Here is a 12,401-nt window from a genome sequence, read left to right on the forward strand (position 1 = left end):
AGATATCTCTAATACTTCTATGAATAGAGTCATTTATGAAATTTGTGTATTTGCACGTTTCGTTTGCATCGTATGGATCATACCAAATTAAAGAAGGGATAACCTTAACATACCTGGGCCCATTCTTTTGACCATCCTCTAACACACGTTAATTGCGACAACATACAAAACAAGTCATATGAAAAGCTCGAAGCAATCACGTAGCTATGCAAAGAAAATCTTGGCCAAAACCTTTCCTTATGAATTTAGCAACAAAGTTGCTATTTGGAAAATTGCAATAACGTTGCTTATGTTTCTACGATTTGCTATTTGGAAAGAAAATCTTGGATTAGAAAGTGACTTTAAGCAGTAATGTTTCTAATGAGTTGCTGAAGTTCCATTCTTATTGTGGAGATTCAAAAATAATTTAGAATGATTTTCTTACGCTTTTGGAAATGGGCCCCACTTTATGGCTTAGTTGGCCAAAGACTACTCCATATTTTGCCATCTTTAATGTGATTTTAAGAGTCACATGATTGATCTTAGGGGGCTGCCACGTTGGGGGGAGCTGTCCCCCTCAAGCTTTATTCAAAAAAATTCATTTAAAAATTAATCTCCCACTTAAAAATCCATAATTACCCAATTATCCTCACAATTAAGAATTATCTCAAATTACTTAAAATACTACTTACTTTTAACATTATACACCTTACTATCATGACCATGTGTACCTTGTATGGTACTAATCCATAAATACTGGATATTTTAGCTCGGGCCATATATTATCCCAACATTTCAAACTTGGACGAAAATTTATTTTCTTTGACTTGCTTCCCCTCTCATCTTTACGAATTTACTCATCACTTGTGAAATAGCATAATCCTTATAAACTCCGAATAATCTTTTCCTTAGATTGATGTCAATTACCTTATGACAAATTCAACGTACAATATTACACGGTGCAACATCATCGTAATTTAATACTGCAAAGCGTAACATTATAATAATGTAATACTACAGGGTGAAACATTATCGTAACTTATTACAGCGAAGCGTAACATCAGCATAATTTAATACTGCAAGGCATAAAATCATCGTAATAAAATACTGCAAGGTGTAACATCATCGAAATATAATACTGCAGGATGTAACATTGTCGTAATATTGCGAGGTGTAACAGTTAAAGAGCAGAGAGAATGTTCTAGTGTATTTAGTATGGAGCAACAGATATTTAAAAAGGATCTCCTTTATATAAGAGGGGGAATCCCAATATAGTACAAACACATTAATTATAAAGATATGGGGATGGTACATCCATTTAATGCCTTGATTCGCTTTTTGGGCTAGTCCACCAGACTTGACTTGCCATATGCACGTGCTTTTGGAACTCCACCTTGATCCGCCGAGACCGGTAATTCACAATGCCTCAAGGCCGGTCATTAATTATACTGCCTCGAAGTAGAACTGTCTCGAAGTCGATCATTGAGAATTTTCGGAGTCGATCACTGGAAGTCCTTGAGATGCCTTAATGCCCATGAAATCGAGCCATCGATTTCCACCGTATACACCAGATAAAATACAAGTGGAAGCAATTAAGGACAAGTAACGATTAATCCACAACCCTTCTGACACAGGATTTACAACAAGAGTCCCTCTGAGGCACCACACCTCATCACTACAAATCTCAAGTCACAAATCACGAATCTTATACACATGACACCTTGTGCCAATATTATCAATCACCCTCGTACGACAAAGATCTCATGCCACAACATAACTCATATCCCGCACGACAACTCATATGCCAATATCACAACTGTCTGGTGTGGTCACGTGCTCAATATCATAATCCACCAGTGTGGTCATAGGCTCAATATCACAATCTGTCTGTCGTGGTCACAATTTTAATATCGCAATCCGCCCGGTATGGTCACATGATCAATATCACAATTTGCCTAGCGTGTTCACAGTCTACTAGTCCCAACTGTAACAAAGAAAGCAAATATACAACAATATATGTACATGATCAATAAACATCAAATTTTATACTCCTGGACTGATATAAATGATATGCTACAGTGTATGCATATGCAAGTGTACTATAACAACTCAAATTATCAAGTAATATTAGAGACATCGAGTAGCACATTGGGAACAAAATAACAACGTAATATGCATGACACACCAACAACAACCAAGATACTCATCTTTCAACAATAACACGCCTAGGCCATCACATAACATCCCCATATAGCCACCCTTATTATGCCACATGTGTACATTGATATGATATGCCACTGTTATTTCGCCACATACGTATATAGCCACCTTTATTTCGCCACGTGGGCAGCAGAGATAATTCCACCCTTATTTTGCCTCGCACGCACAACAATAGACACAATCGCACGACAAAACCTTGTGTTGACACCCCCAATCAATCCACTCAACTTGTCCACAAGTTCCACGATACCACAAAATAATAATACCAAGTGCCACAATATCACAACAATGATACTAAGTCACATCGTGATATAAACTCACAACTTCCAGCAATAGTGCACGAGGACATATGAAATAATCATAACAGAGAGGGGTGTTCAATTAAATAAGGCATGATTATGGCTAAATCAATGTAATAAGTATGATCAAGTAGTCATAAAGTGATTTCAATATGTTTCACATAGAGCTTACTATCACATAAAAATATATTAATAGCCTATGGTCTAATCCGGTCGAAGCCACACATGTTCAAGAATTTCAACAACAACACAATATAATAGAAGGAATAAACTTAACAATGAAAGATATTCCATGAAATAAAAACTTCAATTAAGTGCACATAAATAACCTAAGAATCTAAATCGGTCAAATGCCACTTATAAGCCCGTATTCACGCTCATCACCTCATGTACACATCTTTCACATATTCTAAATAGTGCAATCAAACTAAATCCTACAGGGAAGTTTCCCCACACAAAGTTAGGCAAGATACATACCTCACTTAGGCCAATTCCTCACTCAAAAATAGCTTTTCCTTTAATAATTCACATACGCTCGGCTCAAATTTAGCCAAAATGACTTAATATTAACAAGCAATGCAAGAGAAACTAATTTCGATTAATAAAGTTAAGATCTTTAACTAAAATAAAAAAGTCTTGATTGAAGATAGTCATGGGTTAATCAAGCTTTCATTAATGGAGAATTATATTCATCTTTTGTCAAAACCTGCTTTTTATTTAAAAATACAAAATGAGATGCGGCAGATGCGTTGTACTAAGTGGAATCCGTGGTAGAAACCTAATGAAGAAACTCCTATAGCTATAGCTTGGATTTTTTTCCAAGATTTGCCTCCAAACTTCTTTAGCAAGGAGTTTGTATTCTCATTAGCTAGGGAAGTAGGAAGGCCATTACATGTGGACTTGCCTACTCAAAATGGTACACGTTCCAATTGTGCTAAGGTGAAGGTTGAGGTGAACTTGCTATTTAATTTACCTCAAAGAATTAAAATAGTTGAGGAAGAAGATGAATCTGGGCATGAGGAATCTAAGTGGATCAAGATTAGGTATGACTATATGCCTAAGTATTGTAAATCATGCAAGAAACAAGGTCAGAAAGAGGAGGAGTGCTGGGTGATTAATCCACAATTGAGACCATTTGATGAGCAAGACAATGACAAAGGGAAAAAGAAGGAGATTATTGGTACAACTGTAGCTTCTACTAAGGTATTATCGAGTGGTAAAGTGTTAGGGAAACCTATCACTAATCTGGAAAGATAAAAGTGGATGCAAAGGAGGAAAAACAAGTATCAAACGAATAAGAGTGGGTCACAAAATTGACACTGTTAAGGAGAATGAGTCGGGCAAAGGGAAAGGTAAAAATGCTGAAGAGGGAGTTATGATCCAGAACAAATTTGATGCCCTACAAGCTGAAGAAATAGAAAATCCAACCTTGATGATCACATATGGAAAATAGAAGGATAATAACAAAGAAAAACAAAGCCTAGGACCTAATAAAAAGCAGGAGAGGCAGCTGGAGAAGGAAAAGGTGCGAAATACTGGAATTCCCAGACCTAATTCTAATGCCAATGCGAGTAGGCTAAATGGGAAATAAGGGAATCCAATTCCTTCTAAAGGAGGTACTCAAAATCTAGAGGATCAAATACGTGTAAAGAAAGAAGCAGTGGAAAAGGTATTGGTTAATGAGAAAAATGGCAATCCTACTCCTACTAAGATTGTCAAACCTATAGGGAATGGAACTCAAATATTGGAGAATGATAAGGCTCCTAATCCTAACAATTTAGGGATTGAGGAGGTGGATATAAGGGAGTCTACATTGGATTGTGTGCATTGATGCTTTGGGGGCCAATAAAGAAGAAATAAGGCAGATGAATGTCACACTGAATCAGTCATGCCAAGATGTCACTTCTCAGACATGTGAAGAATCAGACAAGAATGGGGAGATTTAGGAAGCCAATTCAGTGAAACCACTATGGAGTGATGAGGTGGAAATAAGGGAAGTTCAAATAGGTACAAACACAAGGGCAACACTAGAGGAAAACATGAATGATAAGCAAGGAAAGGCAGCAGGTGCAAACAACTCTAGTGCTATAGTAAACCCTACGTTACAGGAAACTAGGTTTAAATTTCCCCAATAACCAAACAATTAGCAACCTAATGTTCCAACTGAAGGAGCTTCAGGATCATCTAAGGAACGTAATTCAAGTGGAAAATCAGTGGAAGATGATTTAGCCAATACACAGGCCAATGCAACAGTAAATCCTAGGGGAACTATTGGGGTTTTTACCACTGTGGAGGATGTTTCGGTAGAGATTTCAGGTGATGTCCAATTGGAGAATGTCCCTACAAAGGTCCTAAAGGATACAGTAAGTTAAGATAAGGAAACATTTGATGGGAAGCTAGGTGATCTTAATAACATTAATTTCTGCGCAATCTGCTACAGTGAACCTTATCTTGAGATCTATTTATGATTTGCAACTTAAGATTCTTCAACAATCCTTAGGAACTGGAGATCAATGTGAAATGGTGATGAAGGAGAACAAGGTAGATCAACATGCTATGGTGCCTTATGTAGCAGGTACAATTAAGACAAGTCCCTTGGCTTGTACTTCTGGAACTGGGCAACTAATGCAAATTCAACTAAATGTTCCTCTGAAGTCACCTATATAGGTATTGCATGACCTTGTTACACATAATGTCACACCTATAGAGATTCAAGCATCGGGTGATCAGGAGCAATTTCAAGAAGAAGGAGATGAAGAAATAACTACTGAAAATGTTAAGGCAGTTGCAAGAGATGCTGATCTATCACCTAGGGCTGAGATAAGAGTGGAAAAAAGACAAGAAAGCAAGGCCAGAACAAAGACAATCTTAAAGCTAAAAGAATTTTACCTAGAAGGGCAGCCTCACAAATCAAATGATGATCAAGATACTGATTTGGAACATAAGGTCTGTTAATACACAACACGCATTTCCTAGAGTGATCAATATGCAAAGGGAACACAATTCTTTGTCATTGAATTGATGGAACCATTTCAGAAGAAGGGGTACATACAAAGATATAGAATGAGGTTGAATATGGAAACTACCTATGCAAATATTAATGGGAAGATTTGGCTATTCTTTGATACTGTGGTGGAATGGTAATTAGTTGAGGATACTGAACAACAAGTAACTGTGAAAGTATTTCACCATGACCTAGGGTCACATATCATGATGACAATTGTTTATGCAAAATGCGCAACTTTAGAGAGACTGGAATTGTGAGATCATTTGTATTATTTGGCAAGCGATATGGACCTACCTTGGCTTCTATGAGGGGACTTTAATGTGATTCTACATGAAGATGAAAAGATAGGAGGATTGCCAGTACATTCTCATGAATATGAGGACTTTGCATTTTGTGTAAACTCATATGAACTGTTTGATCAAGGGTACAAAGGGAGTCCATTTACATGGTGGAATGGGAGACCCAATGCTGAGTGCATATTTAAGAGGTTGGATAGGATATTTGTGAACATGCAATTTCAGAGCATGTTGCCAACAATAGAAGTGGAACACTTAATCAGAACTGGATCAGATCATGCACCATTATTGATGACATGTGGAGAACAAACCTCAAATTTTATCAAGCCATTCAGATTTTTGAATTTTTGGACAGAACATGCCACATTTATGGAGGTGGTGAGGCAGAATTGGGAAGTTGATTTCATTGGAGATCCATTTCTCATGTTTAAGAACAAGCTTAAGAAGGTGAAGATAGCTTTGTCTAAATGGAGTAAGGACACGTTTGGGGATATCTTCAAGCAATTCGATATGTTGGAGGAGATTGTTAAAGCGAAGGAGAAGTTGTTTAAGGAGGAACCTACAATTGAGAACAAAATAGTACTCCAAAAACCTCAAACAGAATTGAAAAAGTATTTTGAGTATAGAAGAGCAATACTGGAAGCAAAAAGCTGGAATGACATAGTTTGCGGAGGGTGATAGCAATACTAATTTCTTCCACAATCATGTTAATGGTAAGAGGAAGAAATTACAATTGAAAAGGTTTCAAAATGGAAATGGAGCATGGCTTGAAGATCAAGAGCAAATGGCTAATGCTGCGATTGAATTCTACCAAAAGCAGTTCACTAATGAAGGGGATTCTGATGATTTCTCAATGCTAGATAATGTACCTTCTATGGTGACTGTGGAGCAGAATTTGGAGCTGTGCAGGTTCCCAACTCTAGACGAAGTCAAGGCTGCTGTTTTTAAGCTAAGTGTAGATAGTGCTAGTGGTCCTGATGGATTTACTAGACTGTTTTATCAAGCATGCTGGGACACAATTGGATGTGACATACATAACATGATACGTCATTTCTATAGAGAAGGTGCATTGCCTAAGTCCACCACTCATACTAATTTGGTATTGGTGCCAAAGAAGCCTGGAGTGGAGACTTTCTCAGACTTGAGACCTATAAGTTTGTGCAATTTCATCAACAAGGTAATGTCAAGAGTTATTCATGATAGATTGGAGAAAATCCTGCCTTCCTTAATATCTCTAAAGCAGTATGGCTTTGTGAAAGGGAGAAGTATTTTTGAGAATATCCTACTTACACAAGAGATTATTACTAACATTAGAATGAGAGGTAAGCCTGCCAATGTTGTATTAAACTGGATATGGCAAAGGCTTAGACAGGGTGTCATGGAAATACTTGTTACATATTCTAAGGAGAATGGTATTTTGCATAACATTTTATTAACATGGTGTGGAATTTGGTAGCTAACAACTGATATTTTGTCTTGGTGAATGGGCAATCCTCAGGTTTTTTCAAATCTATAAGAGGAGTAAAGCAAGGTGATCCTGTATCTCATGACTTATTCATTCTCTCAGCTGAGGTCCTGTCCAGATCTTTGAATAATCTCTTTGAAGATAAATCATTTGTTGGTTCTAGTATGCCTAAGTGGTTAGATCCTTTAAATCATTTGGCTTATGCTGATGATACCATAATATTTGCATCTGCTCACCCTCCATCTTTGAGTAAGATTATGGCTGTATTAGGGAGTTATGAGAAGGTATCAAGTCAAATGATCAACAAACCTAAGAGCTCATATTATATGCATTCTAAGGTACCATATGGGATGTTTCAAGCAGTTGGTGATACCACTGGATTTGCAAGAGGCAAATTCCCTTTGATATACTTAGGGTGCCCTGTATTTTACACTAGAGGGAGGAAGGAGTACTATAATGATCTAATAAAAAAGGTGAAGGCTAAACTGCACACATGGAAAGGAAAACTTTTGTCTTTTGGAGGAAAAGAAACACTCATTTTTAGTGTGTTGCAAAGCATGCCAGTTCATATGTTGTCAGTATTGGATCCACCTAAAAATATACTAGAGCATTGACATAAGCTTTTTGCCATATTCTTTACAAAGGAAGAAGGAAAAAGCAGACATTGGGATTCTTAGCAGAATTTATGTTTCCCCAAAGAAGAATGGGGTCTAGGCTTTAGATCCCTACATGATGTTTCAAGGGCATTGTTTGCTAAGCTATGGTGGAGGTTCAGGACTTCTAATTCTTTGTAGTCCAACTTCAGGTGGAACAAATACTGCAAAAAGGAATTACCTACAGTTGTGCAATTTAGAAAGGGTTCTTATATGTGGAGGCAAATGTTGAATGCTAGGGATGAAATTGAACATACGATCCTTTGGGAGATGAAGAGTGGAACAACTAATATTTGGCATGAAAACTGGACTGGGTTGGTGGCATTATATCATGTGTTACCTGAAGAATTTCCAATCAATGAAGAACTACAAGATGTGGCAGAACTGAGGCAAGGTGAAATATGGAATGATCAATTGCTAGATCAAAACTTTACTGACGAAATTGCTGATAATTTTAGGCTCAATGTGCATTATGAAGGAAGTGAGGATTACTGGGATAGACCATAATGGATGCCAACTCCTTCTGGGAAGTTTACTGTTAGTAGTGCTTGGGAGATTTCCATTAGGTGTTTCATAGATTCGGGTAAGAAAGGAATCTTTATACCATCTGAAATTAAAAAAGGTTTTACATTTAAGGTTGTTAAGTATCTCAGAAGATCTTTTCCTAAAGATACCTGGACTACCTATGAATGTTTTGATAATGGTATAAATCAGGGTGTTGGTTGAATCAAGAATGGTAAGGCCATCCTTAAGAATTGGTTCTCCTGTCGAATCAACTCGGACACTTAATAGAATTTGGTTATTATCTTCTTCGCAAGATGGGTATCCTACCATCCTTTAAGTTGACATGTGAAACCTGCTACTAAGACATGAGTAGTAAGCTGGTCATAAAAATTATGAGAAGTTTGGTATGCAGTGGCTACCATAGTCATTTATTGTAATTTGGCCAGAATATTGTATTCAGAACAACCATCTATGTTCCATTCATAGATATTATTGGTATTATAGTTGTTTTGCATAACATTGGGTCTTTCTTCTAAAGCTACATCAGGATGGGTAGCTCTAGAATAGTAAAGTCTTTGTGGCTGATGCCAGATGAAAGATCCTGCTCTGATGGGGTTAATTTCGAGGGGTGGATTTTCATAAAATTTTTCTGATTGCGAATTGGTTTCTTGGTCAGAATCGGCTTCTCGGAGAACATGTACAGAAGACTCCTTAGATGGAGTATCCTGAGCTATCTGGGTTTTCTCAATTTCTAGGATCCTACGCTGAAGGTCAAAGAACTGAGGATAGTCTTTAACTTGGTGGATCCGAAGTTCTGTAGCGAAAGTTCTAGGGATATCATAAGGTTTAAACAAAGGGATTGAAGAAGTGGCGGTATCTACTGGCTTAGAACTAGTAGATGCTGCAGTTGGTTTTATAACTAAATATTCACCAAGGGATTATAAATATTTGTTCGTATAATTATTTTGTTCAAAGATATTTTTAATATCTTTGCCTGTAATAGATTTATTATTATTTTTTAATTTAAAAGGATTAGCAACTACTGAAGTATTTACATAACTTATTTAAAATCCATGTGTCGGAGGAAGTTCTGAGATGACTTCTTCTCCGGAGGAGGTCTTCCAAATTTTTCAAACATTAATTGATTTAGAAAAAGGAAAATCTAATTGGTGATGTTCAACATAAGCCTCAAACCATTCAAAGAAATTGATTTGTTCTTTATGAAGTTTAAAGACCCATAGTAAATATTTTGGAGATTTTTTCTATCGTCTCCTTGAAACTTCTGGAAAAACCAAGTTCTTTTGAAAATATTTTCTTGTGAATAAAAATTTGCTCTAAGTTTTTCTTTATCAATTTGGAAATCCTTTTCTAAAACACCTAATTTAGCACCTAGAGATGAGTAAATGGGAGATTGAGGTTGTTCATAATTAACTTCCGTTGGAGGGGTTGTTTCCACAAAATATTTGGCTTGAGGGATCCTAGAGTCAAAATTAACAGTTTCGATTCTAGAAGGAAAAGAAGATATTGAATGTCTTCCAGACTGGATCTCAGACTGTGCCAAAGAGGACGAGACAAATACTCTTTGACTAAGGGATCTTTGGAAGAAAATAGCTACAGATCCACTAGAATATTGTTGGATTTGAGAGACCGTAGTGTTTTCTGATTTCTCAGCCTGAGTAGCATCTTGTAGTAACCAGTTTTGTGGAAGGAAAACTTGGCTCCAAGAAATGGGTTTTGGTATTGACAGGTGAGATCTTTGTAGTTCTGTTTTGAAAAGAATAGTTTCTCTTTTATGGAGGGTTTTCATAGCTCCAGTATTAAAGGCAGAACTCATGGTTTTATACTATATTCTATAAAGCCATTCAATATATATATACATACACACTCCAAGATTAATTCAAGAGATATCAAGACTCAAAATGAATCAGATTTGTATCACGCCCCAAGCTCTGAGAGCGCGACCGGTGCTCAACCGAGTGAACCCGGCCGAGCAAATATGTTAGACACTTTATACCCAATCCATTATGATCAAGAGAATAGGTTATTATTAATTATACAGTAGGAAGATTTTGTAAACATTTCCAAATCGATTCATTTGTTACATCATTGATAAGTTTTCAAAATTTCATACACTTTACAATTTGAAGGAACAAGGGTTCAAGATACAACATAATACACTGACCCTTCCAATACCTATATACAACCCACATAATGTCTACGGAGCCTCTAAGTAGATACAAAAGAAAGTTCTACAAAAGTGTCGGCAACAAGGCCCCGACTATACTTCAAAATATGATAAGAAGGTGAACATAAGATACAAAAGATATAGGACCCCGAAATAATACGGGGCTCACCAAGTCAGCTGGAAAGAGGATGCGCCACTAGCTACGATCAACATTGTCTGCTACGGAACCACCTATATCCATTTAAAGATGTAGCTCCCTCGACAAAAGGGACATTAGTACTATCGAATAGTACTAGTATGTATAGCTAAACATCAATCTTAATAGAATGAACAATGAAACATAAAGGAAGAAGTTATAATGTACAATAAGATCTTCAAACAAATACGAAAAATATCAAGTAAGGATCACATAATTTCCGCTTCGATTTCCATCTTATTAGGTTGATAATCTTAGTACCATGTGCCACAATCCACAATATCACTGTGTTCCTATACGATGTTTGATCTCGACCCGATCGGCTAGGTCATCTCATTTGAGTCATCAACCATATCCACAATTTCAATCAATCAATCCAGTACAATGACCACCATGTGTGCAACATGGTGTCTAATCACGGCCCGATCGGCTAGGCTATCTCACTTGAGATATCATCCTTCAATCGTTCATCTCAATTCACATTTCCTTCCCATTTTTCATTATATGGCACGAGTAGCCTCATTTATTAAATTGTCCGTGGCACATGACCGTATCTTACAATTCAAGTTTCCCTTTTAATACATTCAAATAACATTATCATCCATATCAATAAGGTCTACCATATAAGGCATTGCACACATAAGAGAAACACTTGGAAAATCTTAATCACACGGAGGCTCTTTATACAAATTAGCATAGCAAGCTCTATTCGATTCTTGACATGAATTCTTGACCTTTCTCAACACACATATTCCGCATTTTAAACATATTCTCAAATAGCATGACGACAAGATAAACATTTAGAACAATTATTGCACATGAATCTTTCAACACAACATATTAGGGCAAACGATCCTAGTACGATCAATTTAGGGACTTACACCTATTACACGAACACCAGCGGTTCGATTCTAAGAAAAAGGGGGTTTAGCCATACATACCTCAATTGACCTTTCCTTAATTCCTACAATGTTCCAGAATGTTCGCAACTTCAATCTATTTTGACAATGTAGCGTAATTGAACCCGTAAATAGGAAAATGATCATAATCCTAGCTCAATTGAGTATTTTATCAAACATTATGTGCTCATTAAGGTTTTATGGTCCTTTTATGGAAGACTACACCAACCCATTCCCCATTATTCTCTATCTTTGACTTAAAATTCTCTATCTTTGATTTACAACTCCCCCGCATCTTCTAAGAACACATGCATGCAATATAATCACCCTTATCCCCATGAATTATCATACTAATGGACCATTATAGCTATGTTTGGAATTAAGAGTTGGGGTGATGAAGTCTTACCACTTATAATGAAGACTTAGGTGCCTCACTTGAATATCTTCAAGGTTTTACGTGATAATTGAAGAATAATTTGATGAAGATTAGGCCCTCCCTCTAGGACTCTCTCTCTCTCTCTCTTTAGAAATATAAGAAAATGTGATCAAAATGGTCTAAAATGGGCGTTTTAACGGAATAGCGTCGGGTTTAAAAATAAGAAAATAGTAGCCCTGACACAGATCTGCGGTCACATATGCGACCACATAATGTTTCTACAGTCCGCAAATGGGACACATAATTGTCCTCAATCCCTGGC

At 36.8% G+C, this 12,401-nt stretch overlaps 1 protein-coding gene across 1 annotated transcript; it reads left to right on the forward strand.

Moving 5' to 3' along the window:
- The first annotated feature begins 2,597 nt into the window (after window positions 1-2,597).
- On the forward strand, window positions 2,598-6,479 carry LOC104213719 (uncharacterized). Its single transcript, XM_070161209.1, has 6 exons — window positions 2,598-2,611; window positions 3,344-3,701; window positions 4,646-4,861; window positions 4,980-5,039; window positions 5,166-5,444; window positions 5,850-6,479. The coding sequence occupies exons 1-6, from the start codon at window positions 2,598-2,600 to the stop codon at window positions 6,477-6,479; spliced, it is 1,557 nt and encodes a 518-aa protein (XP_070017310.1).
- Window positions 6,480-12,401: the final 5,922 nt, after the last annotated feature.

Source organism: Nicotiana sylvestris, chromosome 11, assembly GCF_000393655.2.
Source record: "Nicotiana sylvestris chromosome 11, ASM39365v2, whole genome shotgun sequence".
Lineage (NCBI taxonomy): Eukaryota > Viridiplantae > Streptophyta > Magnoliopsida > Solanales > Solanaceae > Nicotiana > Nicotiana sylvestris.